Source organism: Scyliorhinus canicula, chromosome 20 (genome assembly GCF_902713615.1).
Source record: "Scyliorhinus canicula chromosome 20, sScyCan1.1, whole genome shotgun sequence".
Lineage (NCBI taxonomy): Eukaryota > Metazoa > Chordata > Chondrichthyes > Carcharhiniformes > Scyliorhinidae > Scyliorhinus > Scyliorhinus canicula.
This window is the reverse complement of record NC_052165.1, coordinates 5884221-5906037: the sequence shown is the minus strand read 5'-3', so window position 1 is coordinate 5906037 and position 21817 is coordinate 5884221. Positions and strand designations below refer to the sequence as shown.

General features: G+C 46.6%; 1 protein-coding gene across 4 annotated transcripts in view; it reads right to left on the bottom strand.

Moving 5' to 3' along the window:
- The window catches only part of si:dkey-97m3.1 (fatty acyl-CoA reductase 1), a 242214-nt gene that overhangs the window by 91112 nt on the left and 129285 nt on the right, over positions 1-21817 (bottom strand). For all 4 annotated transcript variants that reach the window (XM_038780543.1, XM_038780546.1, XM_038780545.1 and 1 more), the window contains exons 3-4: positions 7531-7697; positions 6154-6333 (exon numbers count right to left, since the gene is read on the bottom strand). In XM_038780543.1, coding sequence (XP_038636471.1) covers positions 6154-6333; positions 7531-7697 — 347 coding nt within the window. The remainder of the gene's footprint in view (positions 1-6153; positions 6334-7530; positions 7698-21817) is intronic.

Sequence of the window (21817 nt, the reverse complement as noted above, 5' to 3'; positions counted from 1 at the left end):
AAACGAAAAATGAAAATGGCTTATTGTCACAAATAGGCTTCAATGAAGTTACTGTGAAAAGCCCCTAGTCGACACATTCCGGCGCCTGTCCGGGGAGGCTGGTACGGGAATCGAACCGTGCTGCTGGCCTGCTTGGTCTGCTTTAAAAGCCAGTGATTTAGCCCAGTGAGCTAAACCAGCCCCAAGCCAGGTGTCCCGGCACCCTGGACTAACGCGCAGTCAATTCATGCAGCACTTGACCCGGAGTCGCAACACAGCCTCTGGAGCTAACTCATACGCATCCGGAATAGTTTTTATTTTATCACATCGTAATTCTTAGACACCCCCCCTCTGAGGGAAGCATAAATCTGCTGCGCCTGTGCCCACCCCGTCAGTTTACTTTGTTTGGGTAATTCCTTCGGTCGTGCAATATGAGCTGCTATTTTCTCAAACTCCAAAACAAATGCCTCTACATCCTTTTCCTCAAATTCTGGTATGGCCTGTACAAAAAGGTAGGGGAACTGGCAGCATGGGTTGGTACCTGGGACTTCGATGTTGTGGCCATTTCAGAGACATGGATAGAGCAGGGACAGGAATGGTTATTGCAGGTCCCTGGGTTTAGGTGCTTTAGTAAGGTCAGAGAAGGGGGCAAAAGAGGGGGAGGTGTGGCGCTGCTAGTCAAGGACAGTATTACGGTGGCAGAAAGGATGCAAGATGGGGACTCTTCTTCCGAGGTAGTATGGGCTGAGGTTAGAAACAGGAAAGGAGAGGTCACCCTGTTGGGAGTTTTCTATAGGCCACCTAATAGTTCTAGAGATGTAGAGGAAAGGATGGCGAAGATGATTCTGGAAAAGAGCGAAAGTAACAGGGTAGTTGTCATGGGAGACTTTAACTTTCCTAATATTGACTGGAAAAGATATAGTTCGAGTACATTGGATGGGTCGTTCTTTGTACAATGTGTGCAGGAGGGTTTTCTGACACAATATGTTGACAGGCCAACAAGAGGTGAGGCCACTTTGGATTTGGTTTTGGGTAATGAACCAGGCCAGGTGTTAGATCTGGAGGTAGGTGAACACTTTGGAGACAGTGACCACAATTCGGTGACCTTTACGTTAGTGATGGAAAGGGATAAGTATACCCCGCAGGGCAAGAGTTATAGCTGGGGGAAGGGCAATTATGATGCCATTAGACATGACTTAGGATGTGTTGGTTGGAGAAGTAGGCTGCAAGGGTTGGGCACACTGGATATGTGGAGCTTGTTCAAGGAACAGCTATTGCATGTTCTTGATAAGTACGTACCAGTCAGGCAGGGAGGAAGGGGTCGAGCGAGGGAACCGTGGTTTACCAAAGAAGTGGAATCTCTTGTTAAGAGGAAGAAGGAGGCCTATGTGAAGATGAGGCGTGAAGTTTCAGTTGGGGCGCTTGATAGTTACAAGGAAGCGAGGAAGGATCTAAAGAGAGAGCTGAGACGAGCAAGGAGGGGACATGAGAAGTCTTTGGCAGGTAGGATCAAGGAAAACCCAAAAGCTTTCTATAGGTATGTCAGGAATAAAAGAATGACTAGGGTAAGAGTAGGGCCAGTCAAGGACAGTGGTGGGAAGTTGTGTGTGGAGGCTGAGGAGATAAGCGAGATACTAAATGAATACTTTTCGTCAGTATTCACTCAAGAAAAAGATAATATTGTGGAGGAGAATGCTGAGACCCAGGCTATTAGAATAGATGGCATTGAGGTGCGTAGGGAAGAAGTGTTGGCAATTCTGGACAAGGTGAAAATAGATAAGTCCCCGGGGCCGGATGGGATTTATCCTAGGATTCTCTGGGAAGCCAGGGAAGAGATTGCTGAGCCTTTGGCTTTGATTTTTAGGTCATCATTGGCTACAGGAATAGTGCCAGAGGACTGGAGGATAGCAAATGTGGTCCCTTTGTTCAAGAAGGGGAGTAGAGATAACCCCGGTAACTATAGGCCGGTGAGCCTAACGTCTGTGGTGGGTAAAGTCTTGGAGAGGATTATAAAAGATACGATTTATAATCATCTAGATAGGAATAATATGATTAGGGATAGTCAGCATGGTTTTGTGAAGGGTAGGTCATGCCTCACAAACCTTATCGAGTTCTTTGAGAAGGTGACTGAACAGGTAGACGAGGGTAGAGCAGTTGATGTGGTGTATATGGATTTCAGTAAAGCGTTTGATAAGGTTCCCCACGGTCGGCTATTGCAGAAAATACGGAGGCTGGGGATTGAGGGTGATTTAGAGATGTGGATCAGAAATTGGCTAGTTGAAAGAAGACAGAGAGTGGTAGTTGATGGGAAATGTTCAGAATGGAGTTCAGTTACGAGTGGCGTACCACAAGGATCTGTTCTGGGGCCGTTGATGTTTGTCATTTTTATAAATGACCTAGAGGAGGGCGCAGAAGGATGGGTGAGTAAATTTGCAGACGACACTAAAGTCGGTGGAGTTGTAGACAGTGCGGAAGGATGTTGCAGGTTACAGAGGGACATAGATAAGCTGCAGAGCTGGGCTGAGAGGTGGCAAATGGAGTTTAATGTGGAGAAGTGTGAGGTGATTCACTTTGGAAATAATAACAGGAATGCGGAATATTTGGCTAATGGTAAAATTCTTGGTAGTGTGGATGAGCAGAGGGATCTCGGTGTCCATGTACATAGATCCCTGAAAGTTGCCACCCAGGTTGATAGGGTTGTGAAGAAGGCCTATGGTGTGTTGGCCTTTATTGGTAGAGGGATTGAGTTCCGGAGCCATGAGGTCATGATGCAGCTGTACCAAACTCTGGTACGGCCGCATTTGGAGTATTGCGTACAGTTCTGGTCGCCTCATTATAGGAAGGACGTGGAAGCTTTGGAACGGGTGCAGAGGAGATTTACCAGGATGTTGCCTGGTATGGAGGGAAAATCTTATGAGGAAAGGCTGATGGACTTGAGGTTGTTTTCGTTAGAGAGAAGAAGGTTAAGAGGTGACTTAATAGAGGCATACAAAATGATCAGAGGGTTAGATAGGGTGGACAGCGAGAGCCTTCTCCCGCGGATGGGGGTGGCTAGCACGAGGGGACATAGCCTTAAATTGAGGGGTAATAGATATAGGACAGAGGTCAGAGGTGGTTTTTTTTACGCAAAGAGTGGTGAGGCCGTGGAATGCCCTACCTGCAACAGTAGTGAACTCGCCAACATTGAGGGCATTTAAAAATTTATTGGATAAGCATATGGATGATAAGGGCATAGTGTAGGTTAGATGGCCTTTAGTTTTTTTTTCCATGTCGGTGCAACATCGAGGGCCGAAGGGCCTGTACTGCGCTGTATCGTTCTATATTTAAATATATCCCCATTTGGGTTGTGGGGTGGGTTGAGGATGGGGGATAGTGGTGGTCAGTTGTACAGTCACCCTGCAGTTAGACTAGGGTTTTTATGTTTAATATTCTCTGGGTAACTATCCAGGTAACTAAGACAGAACTGTCCTTATCAATGGGTCCTGAGGAGCAGAGGAATTTCCCAATGGAAGTTTAAACATCACAGACAATCACAAGGAGGCATTACTTTGGGACTTCCCCAGAGTCTTGATGCCAGTCTTTGGGGCGTACGCCTGGTCCCTGAAGATCCAGAGACAGGTCGGTCTGGGCCTCTGAGTGGAATTTACAGCGTTTCCCTTTGGAAAATTTGGTGGCGGGGGTGGGGGACATAATCATGGGGGGGGGGGGGGGGGGGGGCGGGTGGGGACCCTGTCATCTTCCCACCTCTCTCCCAATTAAGTTCTGGGCAGGAAGGCCTTCTGCCACTTCTGGGCCTCATCCCACTGTCTCGGTATTAACCAGACAGCTGACGGGGGGGGCTCACCATGTAGGGCGCATGACAAGCAAACACCGTGCAGACTTTCCTGCGGGTTCCCGGAGGTCCCTCATTGAAGGGCACTCAGTGCCTGATTGAGGGACCAAACATTGGGAAGAGGTGGAGCCCATTGAGAAGGACTCCCCGGCCTTGCTGCAGGCACACCCCCAGCTGCCATCACTCACCTATGGCCTGGGATCCAATGATGATATCAGCACTTAGTCTACCCGCAACAACCATTCCCTCTCCAGAGCTGCCGACCTCTGATTGGTCCCCAAGGTCCTTAATCCCATGGAAGGCCAACTGTTGTCCGGTTAAGTGCTTCAGCGACACATAGTTCCACCAGCCCTCCCTAACGAAGACAGCACAGGGCTTTCGCCAGCTCTACAGCGGGAAGGCAAGGCCCCTGTCTCCTCCATTAACGACTGTCCATGAGGTTTCTTTTAGAACTCAGAACAAATCGGAACTGTAGATGCAATTTTACCAACAGTATTGTCAAAGGCAGACCAGGCCCATTTCCAGGTCTCGGCCCCAATGGTGTCCGAGGACCAATTTACAGGCCAGCTCCACATTCACTGTCCAATTAGGGATAGAGGAAGGGCTGCAGGGGCAGGAAGGCCACACCTATGACCCTCTGATCTCTGCGACCACAAGATAGGGGGTGGGGGATTTAAAGGAGGTATTGATGGCTCCTGGCCAGTCACTGAGAAGTGTCCTCCAGGCAACCTGTCAGGTTTTGCCTTTAATGGCGGCCTTGCCATTTTTGAAAGATCCCAACAGCATCACCAATTTGTCCTCAGCTGGCACTTAATTGATCCTAATCGGCACTGCAGGCAAGATTTCTCAGATGCAGGAACACGCGGGATAAATGACTCAACCCTTAACCTTTAGAAACTCCCTCCCTCGCACCCCCACAGCTGCCTCTGGGCATCTGATACGATTCCACCCCTTGTCTGCATGGTACCGCCAAGCCTACTCAATCCTGTTGTGATATTCTGTGCGTGGAAAGGACTGTAAGAGTTGTAGAGGGAGCACTGCCTGCCAATCTGCTTTGCCGGAACAGTCCTTCCTATGTGCCGTCTAAAACGATAAATCTCCATTGAACTCTGAATGAACTTCTCCATTCTGGGATATTACACTTTGCACAGAGTGTCCTTTTTAACTTTCAGAGAAATGAAAACCACTGGAACACAAGCTCAAATCATTTAATTTGATCCAAACTGGCTTGAGCATAGAAGCACGCAGACCATCACTGTCTGTACTCCCCAATAAACTGGCCTTCAAATCACAATGATAGATGAGAATCGATGACTGGGACAGGAGTTAGCACTGACACTTTTCAAACACAGTGACCATAAAATACGGTGGAATGGTACGTATATTTTCTGACGTCCAAAATGACCTCCACTCTGGAATACGCGCTCCAGGAGCCAGATATCATTATGGGTGAGTTGTTGGCTTGGGCATTGAGGGTATAAATGCCCAATTGTGCCTTCCCTTAGTGCCCATCCTGTCAGTATCACTGGCTGGCAGAAGACTGACACTAAGATGGTCTAACTGCAGCCGCAGTTTTGGACTCCACCGTCTTGGCATGGGCAGCAGCCGTCTGGTCGAGTGGACAGACAGGGAACTGCGAGGGCATTGATGGAGAGAATGCTGCGTGGAGTCTGTATCTGTAAGTATCTAATTCTGAACCCTGCGCCAAATTCAAGAAAGATTCTTAGTCATGGGTCTACCATCCCTCAACTCTGACACTTGCAAATGTCATCAAACATAAACAAAGTTTAAGAGGAGACAAGACTGATGATCCCATCAAAATGTCCTTTAACACAGAGCACTCTGTGCGTTTACCCTCTTTGTACTGTAGATATTACATTTGATTAATTCAGCTTCTGCCTTATTCCACCCTACAGAGATTCAGGAAAACTCTCCCGGAATGTTTCAACTCAAGTCCTGAAATGGGACTTCAACGTGGAGCTTCTGGCCCAGAGGTAGGGATGTTACCTCTGCGTCACAAGACCTATAATTATTACTAAAATAATATGAAAAAAGCTTGTTTATTACTTTGCATTACAGATGAGGGGGATGGAGGGGTTTGGGGGTTTTTGTGGGGTTGTTTTGTATTGTAAAATGGTTGAAATTTGTTGAATAAAAATGCAGTTTAAAACACAGATCAACAACAAAAGACCAATTTAACAGAACAAATTTTCAGTGCTGCTATCCATTGTTCATCTTTCAATTTTGGTTGATGTTTAAATTTCTGGGACATGATAAAGGGGGAGGGGAGTGTGGAGAAGTTGAATATAATAAAAACAATTAGAATTATTAAGTAGGCTTACTCTAAAGAGTCAATGAGTTTCTTTGGCTCTACAGGTGGAGGGTAGACGATCTCTTCTACGTGGTTCCGATTGCAGTTTGCATAAGCAGTAGAGATGTGGATGAAGGCTTCAAGTTTCTGCATTCGTCTGGCCAGCATCAGGAGCTGCTGTGTGGCCACCACGTTCAGCTGCAGTGCGTGTCTGCAGGGTAAAAAGCAAAGGGAAATGGCATCATGGAGTGAGAAAAAAAACAATCCCTCCTCGAGGCAAATGAATGCGTAAGCAGACCGCCTAAATTCAGCCTTTTATCTTCCTGCCATTGCACGGGGCTTTGCTAACCTGCAACGGTATCGCCTCATTAAAAAAATGCCTTTGGAAACATGCACTTGCCAACCCAATTGCAGCCTGATAGATGCGATGGAGCCCTGAAGCTGCCATCTATCCTCAATTTGGCAAAACAGTCAAGGTTGCAAGGGCAGCACGGTGGCGCAGTGGTTAGCATTTCTGCCTCACGGCGCTGAGGTCCCAGGTTCGATCCCGGCTGTCCCAAGACTAACCAACAGTCGGAAACATTCACGGAAGCGGTCCAGGGAGCAGGGAAATTTCCCACCAAATGTTCAAACTTCCGGGCCATTCCCATGTAGGTCCACACGTTAAGGACTTCCCAGGATCCTGGCGTGCATCTTCAGTCACACATCCAACCTCTGACCATCCAGAGATCGGCAGATTTGGTGCTTTGCTACCCTGTAGACGTCATCTTGAATTTGACAATATTGAAAGTGGACGTGGGTGCTGATGTTACCCAATTGCTGTCTATAAAACATCATGAACCTTGGGACCTGCCTCTTTGCCCTGCCTGCTGGTAAAACCATGGCTCACGGTGACCCTTGAATAAGCAAGGATGCGAGCTGGAGAAGAACGGTAGCATGGTGGTTAGCATAAATGCTTCACAGCTCCAGGGTCCCAGGTTCGATTCCCGGCTGGGTCACTGTCTGTGCGGAGTCTGCACGTCCTCCCCGTGTGTGCGTGGGTTTCCTCCGGGTGCTCCGGTTTCCTCCAACAGTCCAAAGATGTGCGGGTTAGGTGGATTGGCCATGCTAAATTGCCCGTAGTGTCCTAAAAAGTAAGGTTAAGGGGGGGGGGGGTTGTTGGGTTACGGGTATAGGGTGGGTTTGAGTAGGGTGATCATTGCTCTTCACAACATCGAGGGCCGAAGGGCCTGTTCTATGTTCTATTTGTATTTACTCGACACCACCATTTGGGCAAGGGGGGGCTGTGACAATGGAACAAAGTATGGCTCAATGACCGCCATGGCCAGAAACAGATCAGGACGAGCAACAAAGTTACTGAAACAGGAAAATTCAAACTCGGGGGGCAAAGATTACACAAGGGACCTACTTTAAAGGCTCGTCGAATCGTACGGTAGCTGCACAGTGGAAGACAACGTTAATGCAGGAGAGTAGACGTTCGGTGTCCTCTGGGTTTATGGCCAGGTTCGGATGCATCAGCTCGCTCCCGATAGGAATGATCTTTTTCTGGAAGTCTTCTCTCACCCTATCAAACAGCTGCAACGGAGGAAAAAAACATTTGTTACATTTTGGGAACTTTCATTGCAATTGTGCTTCACTCAGCAAACTTTAACAATATGATGAACTCCTGTCAAGGGACACAGATGATTGTTTTACCCTTTTTGTTAATTATCGAAAGGGTTATGTACATTTATAATTTGGATTTTGAAACTGAGTGAAAGTTGACTGATTTAAGACAAACTATAATGGCTGGAGTTACATATTGTCAAAACACCTTCCGGGAGGGGTCTAACACCTCAGGATATTAATCTTCTAACAGGACTCATTTGAACGTTCTGTGTATCCAAATCCGCAAGATATGGGAACAGAATTAGGCAATTCAGCCCCTCCACTTTACATCTGTGATAAAGTGAAATTTGACTCCATCCTACAGTACTGTTTCGTTGTCCAACACAAAGTTTGGTTCTCCATGCAATAAAGACCATGAAGATTTAACCATCCAAAGGTCATCTCTCATAAGCACTTAAAAAATAAAAATCTTGGAGTGGAAAAGACATCCCTTGGAGTACAAAAGACACCCCTCCCCTGCCTCACCCTTTTGGCGACAATGTCCTGGATTGGATGGAAGAGTTCTGATGGTGAACTATCAGCCATCATCAGGGTGGCATAGTGGTTAGCGCTGCTGCTTCACAGTTCCAGGGACCCGGGTTCAATTCTGACCTCGGCTGACTGTCTGTGTGGAGTTTGTACTTTCTCCCCGTGTCTGCGTGGGTTTCCTCCGGGTGCTCCGGTTTCCTCCCACAGTCCAAAGATGTGCAGCTTAGGTGGATTGGCCGTGCTAAATTTCCCCTTAGTGTCCAAAAGATTAGGTGGGGGTATGGAGGATAGGGTGGAGGCGTGGGATTCAGTAGGGTGCTCTTTCCAAGGGCCGGTGCAGACTTGATGGGCCGCATTTCTTCCTTCTGCGCTGTAAGTTCTTTGATTCTATGATCACTACCCTTCTGAAACTGAACACAACTTCAGGATTCAGCGATGGTGAAGATTAACGCAGAAATACTGGAACTGTGGCCTGCTGCTCATTGCCCCACAACATACCCACCATCTCCCCTCCCCCACCATGACCCAGAAGCAACATCCATTAAACCAGGTGAGAACCCCCATTTCCACTCCTGCATCACTGTTAGACTCCCATCAAACATTAAGCCTTGTTCAAACAGATGAGTGTGGGATTTAAACATTGCTCGGAGCGATAACTATCACTGAACAAGGTTCTGTTGAACAAGGTGCTGCTTAACAAGAATCTCGTTAAATGTCAACATTAAGCTTAATTGTTCGAGTTTTTAAACAACATTTTTAAAAATAATTTTGTCAAAGTGCTTTCATGTTATTTTACTTTCCACCTTCAACCATTTGTATGCCTTTAGTTTTCTGCAAGTAAAGATTTTTTTAAAGTTATTTGATTGTAATGCTTTCATTTTCTGGCTGTCTGTGAGAATTCTTTAACGTGTCATAAGAATTGGGGGAAATTAAGATTTAAAAATGAAATTGGGATAAAACAAAATAAAATCAAAAGGGGAATTGATAAGGGCAGCTGTCTGAAGAGGGTTTTGATAAGTGAATTAGCATACCCATGAGAAAAGAAAGTGTTTACCTATGTGACTAGGAGGAAACAATGGGGTGTAGAAGTTGTAACTTCAAAGTGGTGAGGTAAGGGAATTTGCACTTATATGCGAAAAGCCGGGTCCACAGGGTGGGGAACATCAAAGGGAAAGAATGATATATCCATAGCACAATAACTGGAGAAGAAAAGGGACACAGCAGCAGCAGCCATCACAGCCACATCCAGCTGCAGAAAGGAGTCTCCCGAAAACTAATTATTGTTAAAAGGCACCTGGTTAAAGTCCCAAAACTCAAACAGAGATGATCACCCCTTCGCTGCAAATGAATACAGTTTTCCCCAAACGTGGACAAATAGCCAGTGCATGGTAACTATTTGCTGGATTTAGCTCATCGAGTTACATACTATTGCATGTTGTTTGGGGAAAAGGGGCATCTCAGAGTTCAGGAAAGGGGTAACTTCATGTTATACTGTGTTAGTGTAGTCGTCAGTGTTGTTAAGGGTACTGTTATAGTGTATTATAGGCATTCTTGTTGTGTGTTTTTCTTTTATGTTCATAAATATTCTTTCTTAATTGATCACAAAATGACTGGACTATTCCTCCCTGGTTTGTATATCTTTTCTCAGAGTATTGGAAATATATACCACGAAGAGCCAGCGTTCCAAGTTACCCTTTTGGGTTTCGGCACATCCTGGCATTTAATATCAGCTGGGTTCTTAACATTCGACTGGTCACTTGGACAGTTTGGAGTGCCAAGGAACTGTGCTAGGCGGCAGCACCAGGGGGCACTAGAGGAGGGACCCCTTCTCCATTGGGGGCGGGGAGTTTCCCTTTATGTGTGATGGGGGGGGAGAAGGAAGAGTGCCCCATTGATGCTTAGTGAGAGGTGTGTCCTCCAGGAACGTGGGGGTGGGGGGATTGGGAGGGAGTTCATTGTTCTCGCTGATCGGGGCCCTCTTTCATATGGCACCCTAATCTCTTTGTTGTCCGGCTCGATGAGGCCCTGACCCGCCAAGAGTGACGGGGCAAAACACGCCCACCGATTTATTCTCTGACAAAGTGTCAGAAGATCTGGACAGAAAACCTGACTGTGTTTCTTGGGACAAACACGCCAGTTTTCAGTCAGAACCTGACACTTTGCCACTTCTTTGGTAAGTTCCACCCGAGATGTCTCATCAAGGCTTTCTCAGAGGTCAGCAGTGAGCGACTTTGCTTCACCACTGACCACAACACAGAACGGGAAAACAAACAGCAAAAACGGGAAAACGCATGCCAAAATTTTTAAATATTGATGCTCCATGTCACACTAAAGAGCTTGTCTGGGTGACTTGCACTGTATATTATGGTCAGCATTAAGTAATTTTAGGAGCAATTATTATTTTAGACTGCAGTGAACACGTAACAACTGATTCTTAAAACGGTCAACTCAGCAGTGAACGCCGCCAATGTTTTAATGAGCCAAAGGGGAGCCAGGCAAAACGGAATCTCCGCGGATTTTGACAGTGCTGTAAACAGCACTCTCAGAATCCAAGCTTCCAAAGGGGTAATCAGATCCCATGTCCAGCGTCAAAGTCAGCTCTGGAATGTAGGCGCGCTGAACCTGATTGCAAAAGGGGACAGAAGTAAAGAGCATTCCGCTGGCTAAACCACGCTTGAACTGATCAGAACACGATGTCCTGCCAAGATCTGTGACTGATAATTCCACACAGTTCTTCGAACTGAGTCTTTGACTCCTCACAGGAACAGGTGTCGTGAAATCCATTCAGACTCACTGGGCGCGCTCAGCTGGAGACAGAAGTGCAGGAGGCCATCTTCAAATGAGTGGGAAAGGCAATGTGCACATTGCATCCGAGCTACTGAACCAGTAAAATTAGCTCAGCCGCGTTAAGACAAATGGAAAGGCAGAAAACTAAAGTAGCTCCAATGGAATTGCAATATTGGCATGAAGAGCGTGAGGAGCTGGATTAGGAAATAATTATAATGCCCTTTCATCCATTGGTGGCTTTGGGTTGGCTGCTCACTTTCTTACCCACGCCCTCTGAAAATCCCAGGGCTGCATAAAAAAAATAGAAACATTCTTTACCCACTTCTCTGAATCTCTGAGGCTGGTAATAGGGTGTTTTTGAGATAAATTGGATTTGTGAAGCCATCACAGGGCTACAGACATCAGGGGGGCTGATTCTGAGCCAGCAAAGACCACCAGTCTTTAATAAAAAGCCTGACGTGTCCCGTGACCCCTGATACCAAGACGCTCGAGGAACTGGTGAGTCTGGTTGCACAGCATTATAATCCCAGGCCATCAGTCATTGTGCAGAGATACCATTTTAACACAGTGAAGAGGACCCCAGGAGAGTCCATGCCCCAGTTCCTAACACAGTTGAGAAAGCTAGCTGGGGTTTGTGAGTATGCACTTCAATCGGAGATGCTACGAGACTGTCTGGTCTGCGGCGTCAATAATATGGCGACCCAAAGGAAATTGTTGGCTGAGACATCTTTAGACATACAACAGGCAGCGTAGCTTGCACTATCGAGGGATAGCTCTGAAAAGTGAGGTACAGGAACCTCCAGGGTATGGAGGTGAACACTATTAGGCGCATCCCCTCCCGGCAAGCAGCAACCTCCCCTCTCCGGGTCGATTACAGTAGCGTCTCGGTCCATTGATCTCAGACTGAGGCAGCCAGATGTGACACCTCAACACAATCAGTAGAAGGGGAGCTCCAGCGAGGTGGGGCGTGCGGACGTAGAAACCGCAGAGAACGCAAAAAATCTTTAAACTCGATCTCTCAATCCCTGTGCGTTTTGTAAAATTTCACTCACAGGAAAAAATATATTTTCCATTTTCTCACATTTCGAATTCTGAAACAGAATTGGGAAAAGTCATGTCTCAAGAGATAAACTTAACTGGTTAACATTGGCACGGTGATGTGATGTTTGATGGGTTAAAACAGGAACCAAGATAAGATGCAACAAAGCGAGGAGTGGTGGTTAACCAACCTGAGAAATGCACTGTTTGTTGTTAATCCTGAGGAGCTAACAAACTGCTTTATTTCTCCTTCACTAACTGTAGAAACCCTCCAGCCTCTGCTAACAATGGGTGAAGAACAATTAATGCGTCTCGGTGCTGCTAAAGTTCAACTCGTTAATGAACCACCACCTTGTCCAATCTTCAGAAGACTCAGTCGGGATCTTGAGCACTTAGTGGGGACGCTTGTGGCACAAGGTAATAAGATTTTGGGAGATGGTTTGATGCAATATTAAGAAGCCTCTGCACTTATTTTCTTATTCATGAAGACCCCTGTCGAGATGGAGTATAAATAGCAATGGTAGAAGGAGAAAAGGTTTTCAGCTTTACGTTTACCCAGGTAGAAAGGCAAATTGCAAATGAAAAGGGAAAATACACGACAATTAGCGGCAGAAAAGAGAAAAGACAAGTTAATTTATCAGTCAGGACCTTTTTATTTAATGAAAGAAATATTGATAAAGTGTTCTTATTTGATATTGATACAGTAGGGGCTGGTTTAGCACACTGGTCTAAATTGCTGGCTTTTAAAGCAGCCCAAGGCAGGCCAGCAGCATGGTTCAATTCCTGTACCAGCCTCCCCGAACAGGCGCCGGAATGTGGTGACTAGGGGCTTTTCACAGTAACTTCATTTGAAGCCTACTTGTGACAATAAGTGATTTTCATTTCATTTCTTTCATGTACGTTGATGCCCAAACTAATTAAATGATGCTTGTTTTCACTGCAAGCGTGCCTCCTATCAAAGTGTTTATTTTAAAGGTGTGAATACAAGTCACCTTTCACTTTCTACTTTGAGGAAGTATCAGGGAACATCATCCACGTTTTGACTCCATTGGCACCATCACGTTGGAGGTTTGCGACACATTTTCCCAAAGGTTGTGCCCTTTAAATAATGGAAACGGATTTGGTTCTTGAGGGATAGTATTATTCAGCAGGTAGTGCAGGATCACTCAATGGCCGGGATTCTCCGTCAGCGGGATCCTCCACGCCTCGCCGGACAACAGGGCTGGCGGGATGTAAAATCCCATTGCCGGCGAGGGCACACGAATCCCACCCAATATCCTTAACCGCAGGAACATCACTAACAGTTGTAGCTAATTATATATCGGACAACTCTAAAAACTCTGTCGTTCACTAATTCTTGATCATTATGCCAGTTTGGCGAAGCATAAATGGAATATATAAATTCATTGTTTTCTATGTTGATTTATTTAATTAAATGCAGATTAATGTGGCCCCAGGTGATAATTCCTTAACAGTGCCAGATGATGAACATTAACCTGTATTTTTCAGGCAGACAGGTGAAGGTTTATTCTATCTATCTCAGTCAAGTTCATTGGCAACGCATTACAGTTACTAATATTATCCAGGAAATTGTTTGAAGAATTAAAGCCTTACATTGCTTGTAACGCAACCCCAAGGGAGTACAATGCATCAAAGCAAAAATATTGAGGGCAGCACGGTGGCGCAGTGGTAGCACTGCAGTCTCACGGCGCCGAGGTCCCAGGTTCGATCCCGGCTCTGGGTCACTGTCCGTGTGGAGTTTGCACGTTCTCCCCGTGTCTGCGTGGGTTTCGCTCCCACAACCCAAAGATGTGCAAGATAGGTGGATTGAACATGCTAAATTGCCCCTTAATTGGAAAAAAAATGAATTGGGTACTCTAAATTTAAAAAAAAAGCAAAAATATTGCGAGAGTGGATAGGGGAAGTGGCTCCTTTAGGGAGTTTTTAATGCTTCAATATCCATGTTAATGCTATTCCAAATAGTCCCTTTGAGAACCAGACTAAAATTCACCCAAGTTGGAGCTGGATGCTACCCATATTTGGCAATAGTATACACTTAGAGCAATTGCCACTAGGTAGTGAGCAGAAACAGAAAGCCTGGCTGATTTACCCTCTCTGTCACTGTCAGAGAACACATCCCTGCTGGTCACGTTGACAATCCCTGATCCTTTTCACCAGTCTGGGCTCAATAAAATCTGAGACGGATCTGCAGGTATCAATTATTGTTTTATTTCCACCAGCTTGCAAGGCTGACTCACTCGTGGGACCTTAGAACACACAGCTGTCTTCTCGAGCTCCCAAAAGTTAGTGAGGGAGAGCACAAAGAAATCACAGTACATATTGATTGAATCACATCAAGATTCGCATACAGGCTTCCCATTGGTCATTCTACACACCTTCTGACCTGGCCATATATCCTGATTGGTTCACTTCGCATTTCCCAATCCTGGGCCTCTTGTTACCCAGCATCCTTTTCACCATTCTCTCCACGAGGCTCCCCTCCCCCTTTCTAGCCAGGCTTTGCTGAATTCCTTTGTCCTTTGTCTGTGAGCTCACTACCATCGGACTGGCCCTATTATCTATACTATTTTAACTAACAATCCTATTTTATATCACATTCATTTGTTCAATTCCTCAACGTGTCACATGATTTCTAGTGACGTGTTTGCGTGAGTTTCGGTTCTCCATCTGTATGGGCAACATCGCTTAATAAAATCACTCATCGTGTTTGTGAGAATCCAGAGTGTGGGCACCTCCAAACTTTTTCTCTTTGTGGGAACCTCAGAGATATAATAAAGGAGAAAGTCTGCAACAAAAAACAATCGCCGACTAAATGCGGAGACGACGTTGAGAGAGAACATTCTCGGGAGCCGACTCGCACACACACTCATGCACACGCACACACTCACACACACTCACACTCACACACACTCACACACACTCACACACACTCACACACACTCACACACACATTCACACACACACTCACACACACTCATGCACTCACACACACACACACTCATGCACTCACACACACACACACTCACACATACTCACACACTCACACACACACTCACAAACTCACACACACTTACACACTCTCACACACTCTCACACACTCACACACTCACACACTCACACACTCACACACTCACACTCACACACACTCACACACACACTCACACACTCACACACTCACACACACTCACACATTCACACACACTCACACACTCACACACTCACACACACACACACATTCACACACACTCACGCACTCACACACACTCACACTCACACACACTCGCACACACTCACACACACTCACGCACTCACACACACTCACGCACACACTCACACACGCACACACACTCACACACACGCACACACTCACACACACTCACACATTCACACACACTCACGCACTCACACACACTCACACACACACTCACACACTCGCACACACACTCACGCACTCACACACACGCACACAAGTCGGGTGAAGCGCAGTTGGTGATGCAGAAGGTTAAAAAAATAATTGACTACCACCGTGATTAAAGAAAAGCTACGGTTCAGAAACCTGCTTGCCGCTGAAGGGGTAAAGTCAGGGTTGCAGAGATCGAGCACAAGGCGAAGCTAAAGAAGCTGCAGGAACAGCGATTCAGAAGTCTTCTGCTTCTGTACAGGCCACTACTGGGGAAAATGTCAAACCACACCAAGCAAAAAGAAAAACAATTCTAAGCTGCTTTCTGGAGAAGGGGATCGCTTGTGCCAGACATCAAAAGAATGGGAAGGGAGAAAATTGGGTGTAGACCTGTTACAACCCCAACGAGGATCACGGGGAAACCATTGTTGACCTTCCTGTGGGACACATGGAGTACGAGCTTCCCAGAAACGGGGTGGAGGCCACCCAGCTGGAGCTCGGTAAAAGACTACACATAAAAGCCGGCCCAGGCAGGGCCCGGTGTGTTTAGATCTCTGCAGTGTTATTTAGATGACACTCTCATCACCGGTTCGCGTGAACAAGAACACTTGAAGCTACACTGAACCAACCACAAAACTATAATCTCAGTGTTAAAAAGGAAAAGTGTGACTTAGTCAAGACATCCATAAATTATCTGGGTCACATCATCGATAAAGACGCCTTGGACAAGGAGCTGAAGAAGAACAATCTGAGAAGTGCCACATCCTCAAAATGTGATGCCACTTAGGCCGTTTTGAGGATCGATCAATTATTCTAGTAAATTCGGCACGGATTTAGCAACACGATTGAAGCTGTTACGCACTTCGCTTTGTGCCAAACAGGTATGGTACTGGTTAGAAGAATGTGAAAGTCCATACAATGTGGTAAAAGATGCCTTACAGAAGTCGGAGCTGTTCGTTCACTACAACCCCAGGCTGAAGTTACAACTTACTTGCGATGCGTCACCCAATGGGGTTGGCGTCACCATCTCGCACATAATGCCTTCAGAAGAGGAACAAGCGATGGCATTTGCTTCACAAACTTAGACTAGCCCAGAAACGAATTACGCTCAGCTAGAAAAACAGGTTTTGAGCATAATTTTCAGCGGAAGAAGGTTCCACCATTAAGGACGTAATTTTACACTTTTGACAGACCATCAAAGAATCGCTGTTCTTGCAGCTTGTTTAGCTTCACCGTGGCGATCTTTGGGCCATGTAAAGATATACCTTTAGCAGCTAGCAGGTTACAATGATGATCTTTGATATTGTCAGCACACACTCAATGGTCTCAATGAGTGGGGAGACAGTGGCGTAATGGTATTGTCAATGGAATACAAAACCAGCAACACAGAGTAATGCTCTAGGGAACCGAGTTCGAATCCTGCCACTGCAGATGGTGAAATCTGAATTCAAGGGGCTGGTTTAGCTCACTGGGCTAAATCGCTGGCTTTTAAAGCAGACCAAGGCAGGCCAGCAGCATGGTTCAATTCCCGTACCAGCCTCCCCGAACAGGCGCCGGAATGTGGTGACTAGGGGCTTTTCACAGTAAATTCATCGAAGCCTACTCGTGACAATAAGTTATTTTCATTTCATTTCATTTCACAGACGATATCCAATAGCGTAAGTGAGAGCAAGATCCTACTTTGTCAAGATTACCGTTACAAGTCAAGCATAAACTTGGAGAACATTTTGTCAACATTATTTATTTCTCATTCATGGATAATGTACCTGTGACTTCATCTCAAATTCAAAGATACACAAGTACCGATCCAATGATAGGGAAGGTGATGGACATGGTCCAAAAAAGTAACGCTGTCAATCGTGTACGTCAGAAAAATCCAGATCTCAAGCCCTGTGTCACACAAAGGCTCGATTTGACAATTCATGGGGAATCAGAGTGATTATTCCTTAATGCTTGTGTAGTAAAGTCCTTGACTGGCTACATGAGGGACATCCTGGTGTGGGGAGGATGAAGGAACTGGCACGCAGTTATTTTTGTTGGCCAGATTAGATGCTCAAATCGAAGAGAAAGTGGGGAAATGTCAATCCTGTGCAAAACTAACAAACCCTCCATCAGTGTAGCCGTCACATCCGTGGGAAAGACCGACACAGCCATGGCAGAGAGTATGCATCAATCATGCTGGTCCAATGGAGGGTGACATGTTCCCAGTGATTGTAGATGCACACTCGAAATGGCTGGAAGTCGTTATCATTAAACTGCAGAACAGACCATTGAGGAGCTCGACAAAATATTTGCACGATTTGGAACATCGGAGCAGGTTGTAAGTGACGATGGTGCTTGATGTATTGGGTCTGGGTCTGCGAGGACTGCATTTACTGTAGCAGTGAGAGAGACAGGCTTCCAACACTTGAAGAAATGCAACTCTATTTTATTAAACTCTTAACTATCTTACATACTTTAACTGTGGGTTGACACTATGCCGAGTTGACTGGTGACCTGAGTCTAACCTGACCAGCCTATCTTACTGCCACATGGTGGATGTTCAAGTTGTTGCTCACAGGCTCTGACTGTCTCAGAGGCTGCATCCCAAGAGAGCGGGAAAACTAGTGCCCTCTGGCTTTATAGTGGCCGTGTCCTGTCTGGTGATTGGCTGCTGTGTTCTGTGTGTTCATTGGTCATCCTGTGTGTCAATCACTGCCTGTCTGTGCACCATCATATACTTGTGTGTATATTATGACAGTGCTCAGTTCACTTTGAAGGAGTTAATGAATGAGCTATTTAAGAGGGAATAGTCGCCATCACATCAAAGTCAGCTCCTTTCCATCGTGTCACAAATGGATTGGTCAAATGTTTTGTTCAATCATTGAAACATTCCATCAAAGCATTGAAGGACCATTGAAGGACGAGGGTACACTGACAAGAAGAGCAAACAACTTCTTAATGTCTTATCGGAACACCGTACACACAACAATACAGAGTTCACCAGCAATGCTGCTGTTCAGGAGGAAACTGCGGATACAGTTTGATTTGTTAATATCACCTGATATTTCAGAGATTGTCAAACAACAAGAACAAGTACAGATTGCTAGTAGGGAACAGAACTCCATAACATGAGTATTTAATCAAAGACAGCAAGTGCTAGCCAGAAGCTACACCAACGAGAACCTGCTGTGATCCTAGCAGAGACAGGTCCAATATCATTCAGCGTACAGAAGGATGATGAGAGAGTTTGGCAATGTCATACTGACCAGCTACTAGCTTCACAAAGTGAAATTGCTGAAACCTCTCAAGAAATATTTCCTGTGGAAAATTTAGACAGTGATGCTTTGAAATTGAGTCTGAACACAGAGACAAGTGCAGAGTCCGTTTCTGAGGACTTCACAATACCTGTAGAGACGGACACAGGAGTAACTTCCCAGGAAGTATCACCTATTGAAGAAAAAGAGGGCACTTCCCGAATCGCAGGGCCAAGAAGGAGTAGACATCCACCTGAGAAATTGACTTATTAACGTGTATAGAGATAATGCATAAATGGGTCTGTTGTATAAATGTTTAGTCATCATTGTGGCAATAAAGAAGTAAGAGGTGAGGGGTGTTATGTATCAGGGAGTACATCCCTGCTGGCGAAGTGTCACACGATGTGTAGTGACGTTTGCACAGATTTTGCAGTTCTCCATCTTCGATGTATGAGCAACATCCCTAAATAAAACCTCCCACTATGTTTGTAAGAATCCAACGTGTGGCCACCTTTTCTCTTTGCAATAAACGCAAACTCAAAGATATAACAGTAATTCAGTAATCATTTTTCTGATGGCCTGATTGAGACCCTCGATAACTCACAGCTTTATATTAATAAGCTGTAACATGCAGACAAGAATAACTTGAGAAAAAAATGATCAAATTGCTTTATTTCAGGAGCTATTATAGTAAGAATGATTTGTTGATTTAAGTCAGAAAGATGGGCAGAGTTGTCGGCTGAAGAGAAATGATCACAGAATCATAGAATCCCTACAGTGCAGAAGGAGGCCATTCGGCCCGTCAAGTCAGCACCGACCCTTCGAATGGGCACTCTACCATGTCCACTCCCATGTCCACCCCACCCGATCCCCGTAATCCAACTTGCATATCCCTGAACACTAATAGATAATTTAGCCTGGTCAAGCCACCTGACCTGCTCATCTTTGGACTGTGGGAGGAAACCGGAGCACCCGGAGGAAACCCACGCAGACACGGGGAGAACGTGCAGATCTCAGCACAGACAGTGACCCAAGCCGGGAATCGAACCCAGGTCCCTGGCGCTATGAGGCAGCCGTGCCAACCGCTGTGCCACCCTGATATTTCCTTCTGTTTCAGCCACAGGGGTTTACTGAGGTGGGTTACAAAAATTCTTTATTGTGCATAGGAGCAAGTGCAAGACAATATCAGAGCAGAGCGGGTTCACTGAATCACTTGCACAGTCATCACATCTAGATCATGGCAAGATTTAATTCCTTTGATTGAGAAAGATTAAACCCTTTGATGAATTCACACGTTTTTAAACAATCCAGATATTTGAGCTGACACCAAAAACAACAGTCGGATTTGTTTTGTAAATAGAGCCCATCACAACAGTGCCAATGACTGACCTTGAGTGGCTGATCACCCGGGGTAGTCGGTACATCTCCACAGCCGACATAGCAAGCACACTGCTCCGAATGGAAGCACCAGGCGGACACTTCCTCGTGTCTCTTATAGATCCTCATTCTCATTTTCCTCACCATCAGCCCTCAGGCATGTGTCCCATGCTCTCGAAACCCTTTACCCTCTTTATCTCCATCATCCTTCTTAAAACCCAGACCTTTGACAAAGTTTTTGATCAGCCCTCCCGATATCTGCTGATCTGCCATTTTTAACAACACGTTTATGAAGTATCGAGGGGTATTTTTCTGTTTTAAAAGCACAATATAAAATCCCATTGTGGCTCACACCAGACTGTGCATCATCTGTCCAAAGATGTGCAGGTTAGGTGGATTGGCCATGCTAAATTGCCCGTAGTGTAAGGTTAATGGGGGGATTGTTGGGATACGGGTTACGTGGGTTTGGGTAGGGTGATCATTGCTCGGCACAACATCGAGGGCTGAAGGGCCTGTTCTGTGCTGTACTGTTCTATGTATCTATGTATCTATGTATCTCTTTCTCATCAAGTTCAGTTACTCATCAGCTCTTGTGATAATTATCAAACTGAACGTTAGAATTATTTAAAAAGCAGCATTTGAAACATGGTTATCAGAGATTCACAGAATTGCCACTGGCTGGGCAAGGAACTGGTATAGGCCATTCAGCCCCTCAAGCCCGCTCCACCATTTAATGAGACTATGACTGATCTTATTGTAACCTCAAACATGCATCCTGCACCTCAATAACCTATTGCCCCCTTGCTTACCAAGAATATATCCACATCTTGGGCAAAATTCTCCAACCCCACGCAGGGTCGGAGAATCGCCCGGGGGCGCCGATATTCCCGCTCCCGCCATGCTCAAAATTCTCCCACCCGCCATAAAACGGCATTCTTCAAATCCCGCTGCCCGACTCGGAGAACGGCTGGCGCTGGCGGGATGCCATTGTTTTTTTAGGCTTAATTATTCTCCGGCCCAAATGGGCCGAAAATCAAAGTTGGTTTATAACGCCGTCAACCATTGATGATGGTTGACGCCATTCAGTTACCTACATCGAGCGCCGGGGGGGGGGGGGGAAGGGTTGTGAAGAGAGAGTGAAATCACTTACATCGCGTGCCGGGGGTAGGGTGGGGTAGGGGGGTGTGGGGGGGTAGGGGTAGGGGGGGTGGGGGGTGGGGGTAGGGGGGTAGGGGTAGGGGGTAGGGGGATAGGGGTAGGGGTAGGGGGGTGGGGGGGTGTTGGGAAGAGAGAGAGATAAATCACTTACATCACGTGCCGGGGGATCGGGGTAGGGGTGGGTGGCCGGGGGGTCGGGGTAGGGGTGGGTGGCCGGGGGGTCGGGGTAGGGGTGGGTGGCCGGGGTAGGGGTGGGTGGCCGGGGGGTCGGGGTAGGGGTGGGTGGCCGGGGGGTCGGTGTAGGGGGGGTCGGGGTAGGGGTGGGTGGCCGGGGGGTCGGGGTAGGGGTGGGTGGCCGGGGGGTCGGGGTAGGGGTGGGTGGCCGGGGGGTCGGGGTAGGGGTGGGTGGCCGGGGGGTCGGGGTAGGGGTGGGTGGCGGGGGGGGTCGAGGTAGGGGTGGGGGGTAGGGGTGGGGGGTAGGGGTGGGGGTTAGGGGTGGGGATAGGGGGGTAGGGAACTCAATGTTCTGCAAGATGGCATAA